The sequence below is a fragment of the Pteronotus mesoamericanus genome, unplaced genomic scaffold, assembly GCF_021234165.1.
Source record: "Pteronotus mesoamericanus isolate MK-2021 breed Mesoamerican mustached bat unplaced genomic scaffold, CSHL_Meso_final contig_73, whole genome shotgun sequence".
Classification (NCBI taxonomy): domain Eukaryota; kingdom Metazoa; phylum Chordata; class Mammalia; order Chiroptera; family Mormoopidae; genus Pteronotus; species Pteronotus mesoamericanus.
Genome location: NW_026555245.1, coordinates 29,185,340 through 29,200,023, shown reverse-complemented (window position 1 = coordinate 29,200,023; position 14,684 = coordinate 29,185,340). Strand labels below are relative to the sequence as shown.

The following is a 14,684-nucleotide window of genomic DNA, read 5'->3' as shown; positions in this document are numbered from 1 at the left end:
TGACTTTACCAGAGTTTAGGTAGTTTTTTTAAAATGGTAAAACATAATGTTAACTAGTTTTTTGTACTAATAGCACCATGTAGTTTTCTTCATGTTAAAACTTTGTTAATTAAAAATGCACATTGTGTGTGTGTGTGTGTGTGTGTGTGTGCGCAAAATGTATTATGAAATTTTGCGTTCTTTTCTTTTAATAAAAATTTTTTTTTAGAAATACAAACTGAAATGCTTAGAGGTGTGATTATGTGATGCCTAGGAATTGCTTCAAAGTAATACAAGGGGAGGGAGTGTAGACGAGGTACAAGTGAAATAAGATTGACTGTGAATTGATAATTAATTGAAGCTGAGTGATGAGTACATGAACATCCATTACTATTCTACTTGTATATATATTTAAAATTTTGATAATAAAAATATGAATTTTAGTACTTATATGATTTTTAGAATATTTTACTGTAAATTTATAATGTTGATAAAAATCAATACCACTCAAGATATTAAAAATTGGGCACATCTCTCTTACCAACTAGAGTTTTCTCCTTAATTCCCTATTTCAACTAACTGCATGGTACAACCTTTCATTTGCCTAAGATGATGACCTTCTATATCAGTTATTAATTGAATGGGTTATTTCTGTGTAGCTGTCTTTGACAGCAGTTTTCAAACTTTTAAAAAACTTATTACTAAAGTTCTGCAGCATACCAAAAATATATTTTTGGCCAATTGAACAAAAAAATACGTATAATTTTGATTCATTTACACTGGATGGCTCTTGTGTTGGCTATTGACTTTTTTTTTTTTATTTGACAATCTAAGGGAAAAGAGGTCAGTGCCTCTGACTAAATAATCAGGTATTGCATGTTTTAAAAATTCTTGTGGCACATGGGTTGAAAATCGATGATCTTTGTGTTGGTTCTGTCTCCACTCTGATTCCAAGTGTTCATGGTCTATCTTTTGGCAGGATTAAATATGTGTGGAATGAATGAATGATTGAATAAATGCATCCCTGAATACTTCTCCTGTCATGGCACTTCTTACACTGTAATTCCTTTATATTTGCCTATATCCCCTGACTAGATTTCAGGCTTTATAGAGGCTAAAACTGAATCTAGTTTACTATTATGTCCCAAGCAGCTAGCACAGTGTCTGGAATAAATTAGACCTTCAATAAATATTTATGAGTGAATATATTAATTAATCTATCTTCTTATGTAGGCTCCATGATTGCCGTCTCCACTTTGGCTAATTCATCCTCCATGTAGTTTCTGGAGGGATTGCTCTAAACTGTAAATGTGATCATAGTTCACCCATCAATAGCATTCCCCCATCAGGGTAAGCATTCAGACATTTACACACAAAACCCATGGCCCCTTATCATGTGGGTCTTGCCAGCTGCTCACTTCCTTCATCTCTGCTCTTCATTCCACAGACTATTTGTACTACTTGAATGTTTTATGGCCCCCTTCTTCGGAACATTTCCTTTCTTTGAGTATGTCATTCCCATCCACATTTTAAACATGGTGCCCCTGGCACGGGAGGTTCCTTTTTTAACCTGGGGAGGCTGCGGTGATCACTGTCCCAGAACAGTGAGTCTGGAGAAGGAGACGCAAGCACCACAATACCTCCGCTCTCAACACACTTCCTCCCTCTCAGCTGTTGACTACTGTTTTCTTATCATTTTTCCCTTCACTTACAGTGAGTGTCCCTATAGGAGCAATTACTTTTTTTTCCTTAACATCCTTACTTAACTTGGCAAAGAAGGAACCGAATAAATATTTGCTGAATGAGCAAATTAAGGTGTGTTTCTTTTGTTTTGTTTGTTGCTAAACAAGTAATGAGTTTTCCATAAAAGGTGTTAAATCTATGATATACTTACCAGAATACCCAAAGGTCGTTTCTCACATTCACACCAGGTTTTTCTGGTACCCCCCGCCCCCGCCCCACAATGTAGTCCTCCAGAAAAAGACAAACCCCTGAATCGTAAAAATCTAAGAATAAAAAGCTGAGGTTAAAAAAACCTTGATGTGAACCCAGGGGCCAATGATACTTAATTTTTCAGAAGTTCAAAATTTACTTATTAGTAGGAATCATTCTGATGATAATTCTAAAGAGGCAGTGGAAATTGTTTCTGACACATATTTCAAAGCTCCAACACAGCTAGATCTTTGACCCTCAATATATATTTTGTAAAAGAACCAAAATCACAAAAATAACAACGTTTTGGAAATTAAATCTATCATGTTAATATGAACCTCATGGTTTATGAAAATCATAAAGCTTGGACTTTCCCTCTTCCTTTGCAGATATGTCTTCTCCGACTACTATGAAGAAGCCTGAAAAGCCACTGTTCAGCTCTACATCTCCACAGGATTCTTCCCCAAGGTTGAGCACTTTCCCCCAGCACCACCATCCCGGAATACCTGGAGTTGCACACAGTGGTGAGGAGTTTCAAACATGGAGGAGAAGCCTCCCTCTTATTGGCAAAGTCAAACCCTCAGGAATGGAGTCGAAGTTTTTATTATAGCTATGGTGACCATATTTTCTCAACCAAAAGAGGGAGGGCCTCAATCTGATCAAATATTTTCTTTTTCTTATCAATATGTGATGAAAGATTTTGAAAGCCATACAATTAAATACCATTTAGCTATTTATCTTTAAATTGCCTTTATTGGAAAGATTATAATCACAAGAAATTAGAAAATATGGGGTATATGGTTATCTTAACTACATCTTCAGGATTGGTCTTAATTATATGTATTTTACCAAGATAAAGATTAATTTCAGTATGTTGCTGAGTTTAGAGCATTTCCAGAGGCATTAAAATATACAGATGCTGGTTTTGGATATATTATTTTTTTTAATATTTATTTATTGATTTTAGAGAGAGAGAGATAGAGAGAGACAAACATCTATTTGTTGTTCCATTTATTTATGCATTCATTGGTTGTTTCTTGTATGTGCAGTTAAGTAGGGATCGAAACCCTACAACCTTGGTGTATCTGGATGATGCTCTAACCAACTGAGCTACCTGGCCGGGGCTGTATATATTCTTTCCTGTATGAAAAATCAATATTTAACTATTTATTTGGGAATGAAATTAATCAGAAAAAATGAAGGAAATACTTTTCTTTGGCAATCATTTTATATGTGCAAATTCTGTTGGCTAATATACTTGATGTCATGAATAATACCTTAATTTAAAGAGGAAAAAGAATCCAGTATTTCACATTTGCACTTTAAGGAACAATTAATATTAAATCCTCTTTTAAAAATTAAAAATGAGATAGAAATAATAGTTAATATAAAAATAAGCAATAACCTTCTAGGGTTTATGTACAGATATGCGTGAAGACCATGGTTAAGGTGATCTGATATTAAGAGTATTTTGTCATGAAGTGAAAGGATGCCCAGTCTAACTTAGATGTTTGTATGTCCTTAAATTATACTTTCAAAAGTATATACTTCTTAAATAAAGTGATATTTTAATAATTGTTCTCTGCAATGCATCCTTTCATGGAGGACACTCAGACTTGAGTGTTCAGAAAGATTATGTGAGGCACTTGTTTAAATTGCACTTTCTGGTGCCTTACCCCTGGAAGTCCTCATCTAGCAGGTCTGTGGTTAGGCCCAGGAATCTTCAATATAACAACAATTCAGAAGATTCTGAGTGCCTTGGACATTATTGAAGAAGATTAAGCAATACCCCTTAAAAAGGTTTTTTGTTTGCTTGTTTGTTCTTTTTTGCACACAAGTACAAAGTTGGAGATAAATTATTCCAGATGATTTTCATTTATAGGTCATGGAAATAATTTATTTTTTCTTATTGTTTGCTATGTTGTCTCATAAAACACTGAACATTTATCATATGTGATTTCCTATGGTCCGGATCAAAATATTAAGTGAAACAGATATTTCATCTTCACTTATATATACGATGTACTGGTTGGTACTCTTAATTTGTACTTACGTGACTGTTTCCCTCAACATTATAGAGACGATGATCATGCAGTTATTGTCTTTCTTCATTTTCCAAACATAAACATTGTATTTCAGTAACTGAACAATAAATTGTGGTTATACTAATGTTGAAAAGTTACAGTACAATTAAACATTGCCCACATTGCATATGTTTTATATATTATTTCCCTTTATAAAATGTGATTTATAGGTAAATTAATGTCTACATGAAAGTATAAATTCATGTTTCTGTGGGTTTTATTCTTGGTCTTAGTTTAATACCTTTTAAACTACATGTAGTAAAAGTTGGAGTGGGAAGAAAAATAGTTAAAGAATGGAGCTTTATTTTTAGTTCTGAAAGAAACATTTTTATTAGAAGAAAGAGTTCCCAGGCTCTATGATCAAATATTCATAGGTGTTTATACAATGATCAGGTCATTATTCAGGGCATTATTGTTTATTAATTCTTGCCTTCCATTGTAGCCAAGTGCCAGCCAGGATGTATAGAGAAAATATTTGCTTAAAATTGGATTACACTTCTGTTTTGAATTTTGGTAGGAAATTGTTGATCCCCCGTCGTCTAATTAATGCTGCAACTTAGTCTGGACTTAGGAGACAAAGGATTTCTAATCAAAGGATGGTTCTGATGAGGAATAACTTTGCTTAAAGAAATGCTTTATGAAGTATTGGCTTAGCTTATGAAAGAGAAACTTCTTTTTTAATCATTTATAGATCTAGAAAGCAAGATTGTTAATTCCGCATAGTGGTGATTGTGTCTGTGTGTGCTTAGCAGTAATGACATTGAGAATAAAAGACTAACTGCTATTTCAGGAGAGTTTGGTTAAATCATGGGGAAAAAATGAATAACTATCATTTTTATTGTTTCACAGCATTCTTTAAGATCAGTATGGAGCATTAAAGAAAATAGCTAACGAGGCTGTCTTTCCTTTTCTATCTTCTGCAGTCATCTCAACTCGAACTCCACCTCCGCCCTCACCGTTGCCATTTCCAACACAGGCAATTCTTCCTCCAGCCCCATCAAGCTACTTTTCTCATCCAACAATCAGATATCCTCCCCACCTGAATCCTCAGGATACTCTGAAGAACTATGTACCTTCTTATGACCCATCCAGTCCGCAAACCAGCCAGGTAAACATAAGAGAGAAAATAAGATTAGAGCCTAAGGGAGATGGAACAGGTCTAACTCTAAGACATGGAGCTTACTCAGTTATGTCTGGCAGAGCAACGAGCTTTGAAATTCATCCTCAGAAAGTGTCTTGGTGACTCAATACGTTTTTATTTAAAGGTGGCTGAATGACAGGTAGGAAGTGTGTTGCCCCAAAGGGGCACATTTGTGAAGATGTTTTTGGTTTGATGTTTTTGGATTTTTATTGACTGAAGAGAAAGTTTATGCAGAAAGTACATTGTCAAAAAAGCTCTGAGCTGGAGTTCACACCTCTGCAATACCTGGCTTGACATAGAGACAAAGTGCTTATTTCAGGCAGGAGCAAGGTATGTGCTAAAATAAACACACACAAAAGAACTTACAGTTGTATTTATAGACTAACTATTAGGTATTAAAATAAGCTTTGGTAATGTAAACATTCTCAGTGTTTGATGACTACTTGAATATTCTTTGCACAGACATGACTACATTTAATAATGAATGACATTACCAGAAGTGTCTTTTTTTTTGTAAACATTGTGCAGTGGTTTTAGGGATTCATTGTATAAGTGTAGTGACTCATGTGCCTTTCTCACTCCCTAAACATGTGGTTTCTTCTATGGAGAGGTTGTTTCATAGAGATTTGGGATAAGAAGATTTTCCACAATCAAGTAGACAGTCTTTGTGCCAAAGCTGGGTCTGTCAATGATCGTAATATCCAAAATCTGTAATGTGATTCTGATCGTATGGTCTGGTACTTGGCTTTGCTCTTTTAAACTGAAGACTCCTTATTATGCTTCTCAATGCTCTGAGGGACTTGTGTAAGCATTCTTTTATTAATGCTGTTTAGTTCTTAAAATGTTCAGTAAGTAGAATGTGCATATTAATTTAGAGTTGACAAAGAAAGATCTAAAAAACCTTTGGTCTTAATTTAGTGGTTAAAATGAAGGAAAATGGTCCTTTCTGAATGTTTTATTTTGAATAACAACTTGTCCACCACCATTTGGGTAACTTAAAAGTTGCCTGTTCTTTTAGATACATTGACTAATACTACTAAGCTAAGCATATCGTTCTCAGATTTTGAATTTTAAGTGAAACTATTTGTATTTTAGAAGAAAATGTCCAAATGGTGTGGCACTTTTAATGACTGTAATACTGCTTACTAAGAAAAACAGTGGGGTCTTAGTATATCTGTTTAGAAATAAAATGTACTGTAAGAGCATGGATTCAAAAGTCTAAGTTCCATAGAGCATTCTGCTCGACTCAGCTGGGAACAGTGCACACAAGGTCTGATTTTAATTTGTGTAGAATTTCCATGAATAACAAAGTCTAATTAAGACATCCATTAAAAATCCTTAACGTTAATTCAGTGTGGAAAATCTTAGAGTTCCATTGGATTTTTTTTTTAACTGATGTCTTAATTAGGCACTGTTAGGGGAAAAATTATGCAAATTAAAATCAGACCCTTAGTGTTACGCATTTCTTTAATTATTCAGTGCTTGTTTTACGTATATTTTAATTTCTTTATAAGTTAGGAGGGCATATTAAGTGATAATCTGCCTATATTGTTCTCAGTTTTTCTTAGTATTTTCAAGGTAAAGATCCAGCTTCTAAAAGAAGCATCTTACTCTCATCTCAATTAACAAAAATATCCTCTCTCAAGACTCTGTATATAATAGGAGCAAGGCACTAAGCAGGATAATCCTTTCCTAATGCTCTTCAAGTTCATCTTCAGATGCAATGTCTTTTTATATCTACAGTATGAAAGTTCATCTATTAACAATGTTAAAAGACAGGGTTTTTAGTGTAGCTTCATCTGTCTGAACTAGTAGAAAACTGAAAACAAATAACCTTCTCATTCTGGCCCTGAGTTTCAGACAAGTTGACTGTATTGCCTTCGGAATTCTTTCTTTGTTGCTTTTTTTAAATTATTTTTTAAATGGAACGTCTTTTGGTTCATGTTGATTCAATTCCAGTAGACAGCTTACAAAATGGGCAAGGTGATATTGTATTTTCTCACAGTATTTTCTTAGCATTACTGTCATTCTTCTGTTCCATGTTCTCAGGTAGGTACTGCCAAACTGTTTTGGTGAACACAGTATACAGAAATGCTTTTTACCGCAGAGTGTACCACTAATGATAGAATGAGACTGTTCTTCATTGAGTGAAATATATAAAGCAGTCTTTTGCAGTGTTCAAATAAAGTTGATGGTCTGCTTTAGAAGCAGACTTCTTCCCCTTGAAAGGAAAAATTGGTCTTTTTAGTAAACTATAGATGTTTTTTGAAGGAACATTATATCTGCTTTGATGTTTAACTCCACCTCAAAACCAATTAATTTGCATTTCAAAATAGGTCTCTTGATTTTCACCTTTTTAGCTCTAAAAATGGGGAAAAAATGAGTACTTGTTCACCTTGCTTTCCTTCCGAGTGTCCTCCAGCATTGCCCTGATTTTGATTGTGAAGACAAGCAACTGAGATGCCATGTCCTCCCCATAGCAGTTTGAACACTAATTACATTGCTGCTGCACCAATTAGAGTGAAAGAGTCATGCTACTTAATGGAATATTTTAAATAAAATTAGTTTAAAGTTTTAACTCTCATAGGCTTCCATAGGAGGAACTCTGGTCAATTTTCCTGACATAAATTTTAAATACTTAAAATGACTCGTGATGAATACTCAGAATATTCAAGTCCATTTCTTTATAGAATAAATAATACGGCTCTGAGGAACCCAACTGAAACCCTACCTAGTTCATGTCTCTAAGTCACAGTATTTAAATGTTATTAGCTATTTCTCTTTTTCTCTAAAGAAATGTCTACTTGCAACTTTTGTGCAGGTATTTAGATAAATACTCTGCTTCATTGCTTTCTTTGCTTTTAGCAGTACAAATTGTTAAGACTAAATATTTGTGGAGAATACTCATAGCAAATTGCTATGAACAAGATGCAGTGGAAAATTGCAACATGAGTGTTACTTAAAAAATAGCATTCTCTGTTTAGAAAAATACATTCAAATATTTCTTCAAACAGTGTACCTTTAGGGTTTTGTCTCCTAGTATGGATACTATTTTTGTGCCTGGGGCTAAAACTCAGATAATAAAATCTTTTCTATCATTGCCCATGGTATTTCCTCAGTTAATTCCCACAAATGTCAACAATAAGTGTTTTGTATAATTCTCCATGCCCAGCAATGGAAGAGTACCTAAAATAACAGAATATATTTGATTGCCCTCTGCTTGACTTCAACATGTTTTAATTTATTTTGGAAACCTTTTGTTTGTATGTATAAGGTCAGACCTAGTTCATCACTTTATATCATTGTATAGATCTGGAACTTTTAAATGCTCTAAGTATCATTCTCTCTGCTTGTATTAGTAAATCATCAAAAGTTGAGTGGAGGTCCTAAAATCTAAATTTCCTGATGTGTGTGCATCTGAGTGTAACTGTGTGTGAGCAAGAGATAGAAGTTTGCTTGTAGAAGAATGGGTCTTGACTACAAATGATGGAAATGGCTCACTTGATGTGTCTGGTAGGGTAGATATTCTTGTCTTCCTTGTATCAGTAATATTATCATTTAGGTGAAAGTTGTGTTCTGAAAGCCAAAACTGGCTCGTTGTAGAAGATGAAGAGCAGAGAAGAAGCGCTGGTTTTAATTCACACTAGCTCAGTAAGGACTTCTGTTTCAGCCTTTGGCTAAGCATTTAAGTCTCAACTTGAGCTTTCTGGATGCTAAATGAAAGGATCAATTTTACCTGGCCCCTGAGGGTATTGTAAAGACAGTTAACCTATATCAAGTGCTTTGAAGGTAAAGACTTTCTTTTAAATGCTGCTGCTTCATATTACTACTAACCAAGGATCGACCTCTCAGACTCAGACTTGAGAAGACCTGTGTGGCCATTACACAGTGTGCAGGGTCCACTTGGCCAAGTATGCTGAGTGGAGTTGTTGGACACGATGACTGCCTTTTGGATTGTTTCACCCGCCATTCTGTTTTTGTTTTGTAGCCTAACAGCAGTGGTCAAGTAGTAGGGAAAGTGCCTGGCCATTTCACTCCTGTCTTGGCACCCTCTCCCCATCCCAGTGCAGTGCGACCTGTGACCCTGACCATGACAGATACTAAACCCATCACTACATCCACTGAAGGTGAGGCAGCTTCACCTACAGCAACCAGTAAGTATTTCTGTAGGAAATGAGAAATGTCCATCAAAGACACCTTTGGATATCTGATCCAGGGTGGAAAATACGGCGACTTTTCCAGCTACCCAACCAGATGGAGATTTCTCATTTACGTGGAACCAGCAGGCATGTGTTTGGCCTGGCAGTCACATGCTCTCTCTTATCAAATTTAAGTCAGTGCATCATATTTGAAAAGGGAGAAGCTTAATTGTTTGAGTAAAGAGCTATAGCAAAAATAATGTCATGCCTGCTTGTTCAGGGTATACATTGAAAATGCACTGAATAACATAACGCAGTGTACAAGGTTTTTATATCACCCAAAGAGAGATTAGGTCATTGTTACTCATCGGAGCATTCCTATAGGAATCAAGCCCCTTCATAAAGCGAACTGAATCAGCGCCTCTGTAAGATAATTGCATGTTTACATTACCGTAGACTATGCCATTGTGAGAAATAGTCACAGAGTATTGGGTGCAGAACATATCTCAAAGCTTAGTATTTGGCACATGTATGCTACCCGCACCTTCTTTGTCTTCAACTTAAAGAAGATTTTTCAAATTATTTTGCTTATCATAGTACATCAGGTGCTGTGCTTTTTAGCATGGCCATAACATTTTAACTGTCAGAGAATTATTTAGCCAGTCAGCTTACCAAGCACATACCAATAACTCAAATCATCCCTTTGCTTTTTCACATATAATAACTCACAAGTACACATGGAATTATTACAAAGTTTTTCAATTTATCCAAACTACCACCTTCTTAGAACAGCATAAATTGTTAGTGTGGAATGGATAAAGTTCCAGTCAGGGGGAATTAGCAAGCTCCTTGTCAATTATACATGCTATATCTTAAATTCAGAGCTTCTATGATCTTACCTAGAGCAGGAAAACTCCCATGCTCCGGAAATTCCTCTGTGAAATTACAGAGCCAATTGGAGGCTCCTCTGGCTTTCTTCCTCTGCCACTGGAAAACGTGTTTTTTTTTGGTTTTTGTTTTTTGTTTTGGTTTTTATGTTTTTCAAAAACCTACAATGGACTCTACTAGAAAATTGGAAAATACTTTGAGTGTACAGTGAATTCAGCATTTCTGTCTCAAAATTAATGAGGCCCCAGGAACTAATAAATTCATATAGCTTTGTAATTTTCATCAATAATCATTAAATACTTAGTAACTGGTTTGTTGATAGAGAGTCCTACGCTAGTGAACACTTAGCTGAATGCACAGAAGGATGAGACCCAGTCAAAAAAGGCTAAAAATTCTTTTTTTTCTAAAGGTTAGCTATGTGCATTACAGTCACTAAAATCATGCATCCAGATTTTAAAAGTGGATGTCTTGGCATTTTTGAACAAACGAGTCAGCAATTTAAATAAAAGAATATGGAAAACAAATATTTTCGTGGAATTAATTGAAAGCCTATCACAGGATAAATGATCAAAATCAAGTTTCAGAAACTTCCGGTACTTACTTGTATAGTGGTATTTAACAGCTAAGATTCAAGGGAAGATCAGACCCAAATGATTACAGCTCACTTATGGGAGTACAGTCAGCCTGTTTGTTAATTATTGTTCTTATTATACTCACACACAGGTTGATCAAAAAGAGACCTGATTGGACAAATAAAATTGCAAAATATTCAAAAGGTGGCTGCATCAGCCCATTTTCCACTCTTGGATTAAAGAAATACAGTGTGTTATTTTTCTTTCCAGTTTCCCAGGCACCACTGATAATGAGAAATTGGTTACTGACTTGATAAGTCAGTACCATTGAAGATAACATAGAGGCCATGGAAACCTCCTTCTTAATGGCTGAGAAGAACAAGTAGCACAGACTTGGTGCCAGCTCTGTAATGTTTAGGCAGCTGCCCGTGCTGTGTGCTAAATTCCAGAGACCTGGGTACTTATTAGGGGCCACTGACTCCACATGGCTGCCCTTGCATGGGCCCTCTGCACATGAGTGATGCAAAGGTGAATTGTGAGCAACTTCACTATTTTAAAAAGTTGCCCTAAAAATGCCTCAGCAGATCAAATTCTGCAGTCCATCAATGAACACGGCAGAATCAATATATTGGTTTTTTAAAAGCCTTTTTTTAGGTTACTGTCTGGGTTCCCCATCAATCTGAGGGTTTTAAACCAAATAATTTAGCTTTTTCAAAACTATCAATGTAATGTAAGTGGTGAAAATTTAGTTGTTCTGTTTAATTGGACATGGAGCTATGGGATTGCTGAAGATACATTAGGTCTTTCCTCATGAAAAAGAACCAAAAATCTTTAGGAATAGGGAGATTTTGGGGGGGTAGTGTTGGAATTCACTCTGTACCAAAATGCACCTGTGCAGATAGTATTTGCAAGGTGAGGCCATATAATTTAAGGAGTATTCACCATGTGTATTTACTACCTGGTGGCCATGTATTTACAAAACGCCATTAACTCTAATTACAAGAAATGGACTTTTTGTGCTTGCGAAAAAGAAAGATTTTGTAAAAAAACATGTTTCTATCAAACCTAAGGTCATTTTCACATTAAATGAAATACTGAGCTAATTCATTCTATATGATATAATAAAAGCAGGCTTCTCCTTCATATTAGTAATATTAGATTTTCTTTTTAGTGAGACTTTTAAGCAAGACATTTTTCATCCTATATCATCAAGCACATCTGCGTAAATCCAATCATTAAAAGCTTTCACTTATTTCTGACAGAATAAGTCTACTTCTACATTTAGAATCATAGATCATCATTGATTATTCCATTATTAGACAATTAGTATCTCGTGAAAAGGCACATCTAGGAAAAGAGCCCTTCTGTTTAGCCAGTCCTTGGTACTCCCGCAAGACTAGCAGGAGCACGAAATGTGAGGTGCCCGCACCAAACGTTGGGATATGATTTACTGGATAGATTTTTGGGGAGGGGGATAAAATAGTTGATTTGAGGTCAACTGCCATTTCTTTATATCACTCAGTGTTCACTCAGACAGAGGAGAAGAGAAATAGAGACACTTTGTTTTTTGGTTGCAAGTCCCACTTCTCTGGGTTTCTTTTACATGGACAGGGTGTTCATTCTGATAGTTCACAATTTTTATCTTTGTTTTTGTTCTTCCTTAATCAGCCTACACAGCTTCAGGCACATCTCAAGCCAATCGATATGTGGGACTAAGCCCAAGAGACCCATCCTTCCTACATCAGCAACAGGTGGGCAAGTTTCCCCCAGGTGTGATGGTGTAGCCACGCTTTCGCATTGGTGCTTTCTCCATGCTGCCTCTCAGATCTGGACTCAGAACGGGGCTCACGGGGCTGCTGAAAACAAATCGATCACTTCATTTTCCAAATTATTTTCTCACTTATCCTTTGTTTCTTGCCTTTCTGAACAGAGTTTCTCAAATTGGCTCAAGACCTTTTTCATCTCTGTAGCAAGTATCAACCACAATCATGAATGACAGTATTTCATCCAAATAGTAATTTTCTCAGTCTTACTGGCAGTTGAGAATGTAGTTGAACATAGAGAACCTAGTTAGCCCATAGTTGCCAAGGACAGAAATTGAGAACTGATTTAAAAGCCAATGAGAGTAGAAGCAGTACACAATTTGTGTTTCTGAGCTCTTTCAGATTTTCCAGATGTTTTACTCTCCGCTTTGGTATTTTAGTCCAAGAAGATGAGTTATGAAGCTAAAATTTCAGGCGACACATCATTCCTATTTTAATAGGTTTAAATTGGTTTACTGATTTCAGATGTGATAAAACACTTTTTTTTTATTCTGCTTTCTTACATCATTTATGTTTCAAGTAGCATTTTAAATTTCACATCTCATTAATGCTCTAAATTTAATGCAAATGAAGTGTTTACCCAGGCTGTGAAAATATACAGCCAGGATTAATGGTGGCTTATGAACAAATTAACCACAGTCAAAAGTGTGGACCATACCCATATAGAAATCCCATGATTCCAGTTACAGGATAACAGAAACAATTCTAACCACTTCAGAACTTAAATATATTTTATGGTGCATATATTTGCTGGGCTCAAGTTTTGATAGCAGAGCAGTTTGAAATTAACAGTGTGCAAAACATTACGTAGAGAAAAATAGGCTATAATGAATAAGAAAGAGCTGGTATTAACTAACTTGCTCTTCGTTTATAATATATGTGTGAGTTTTTACGTATGCAGTAAGCCTGCACAGGTACTCATGCCAGCTTCTTTTATTCTAGACCTGTCCACCTAGTTTATGCTTATTGTGCCTATCTTAGCTGTGCTTCTGTGGAATTCTTGAGTCCTGCCCAGTTGCAGACTAAAGTGCCAGACTGCATATATTAAAGGTCACCACATGCAGAGTTCAGAGAAAATCATAAAGATGATAGCTTATTCAAGATAACTTGACGTTTTGCCAGGTTTAAAAAAAGCAAAACAAAACAAAACAAAAGAGTGAGAACTAACTGAAAACATCTGTACACAGTTATGAAAATACCAAGTAATAATTAGTGGTTTTGCCAGCCATTGGCTTTTCAACATAATTCTCTGGAATGCTGCTTTTTTCACCTCTAAAATTGCTGTAATATGAAATGTGTTATAATTACTATAATATGGTTCTATTTGACAAATGTATATGTACATTGTGTTTTTTTAAAAACATATGCAGGATTTATAGGTTTAGAAACTTGTTCTTTTAAAAATTATTCCACATATTTTCAGAAATATTTTTGTCATGGGATTTGCATTATTCTTTATGACACATCTCTAATTTCCAGTTAATTTTTAATTTATAGAAATGTGCCTCCATTATTTAAAACTTTTGCTCCAAACACATTTAGATTATAACCAGTGCCATGTATTTAGAAACAATCTTCCTGTCTCCCTGCCCTAACCTGTGGAAGCTTTAATTCTTTTATCACTTTTGACTAACATTAGTGCCTCACATAATTATGATCACAAAAGTTCATTATATAAAAGTTATGTCTCTTTTCACATATCCAAGGATAAATTAAAAAAAAAAATTAGCACCCATCATGAAAACATGAGTCTTAATGTAGATAGGTTTCCAAGCACATTTTAATTGGACACACACACACACACACACACACACCCCATTATATATATATATATATATATATATATATATATATATATATCTCCAGAACTTTCTTTATCAAAGACTACCAACTTGTTATTTAAGTGGACATTAAGACCCCTCACAATATAGATATGATTTATTTGATCAAGTGTGGTTGATATTTATGGGCTATGTAATGTATTGATCTTTGGAAGAAAAAACTATATAAGCTTCATAGCTGAAACTATAATGTGCAGTTTTAAATACCATGCAGACAGATAATTTATCCTCTACATAATAAAAGAGTTAGTGCTACTTTTTGAGTTGAAGAAGCCCAATGTGCCA

The 14,684-nt window shown here is 35.2% G+C and overlaps 1 protein-coding gene across 8 annotated transcripts in view; it reads left to right on the top strand.

The window, feature by feature from the left end:
* Positions 1-14,684, top strand: part of NFIB (nuclear factor I B) — a 434,847-nt gene that overhangs the window by 390,241 nt on the left and 29,922 nt on the right. For 3 of the 8 annotated variants that reach the window (XM_054583171.1, XM_054583166.1, XM_054583169.1), the window contains exons 7-10: positions 2,301-2,435; positions 4,919-5,103; positions 9,125-9,290; positions 12,404-12,486. In XM_054583171.1, the coding sequence (XP_054439146.1) occupies positions 2,301-2,435; positions 4,919-5,103; positions 9,125-9,290; positions 12,404-12,486 (569 nt within the window). The remainder of the gene's footprint in view (positions 1-2,300; positions 2,436-4,918; positions 5,104-9,124; positions 9,291-12,403; positions 12,487-14,684) is intronic. The other 5 variants (XM_054583174.1, XM_054583172.1, XM_054583173.1 and 2 more) reach the window with 2 other exon arrangements.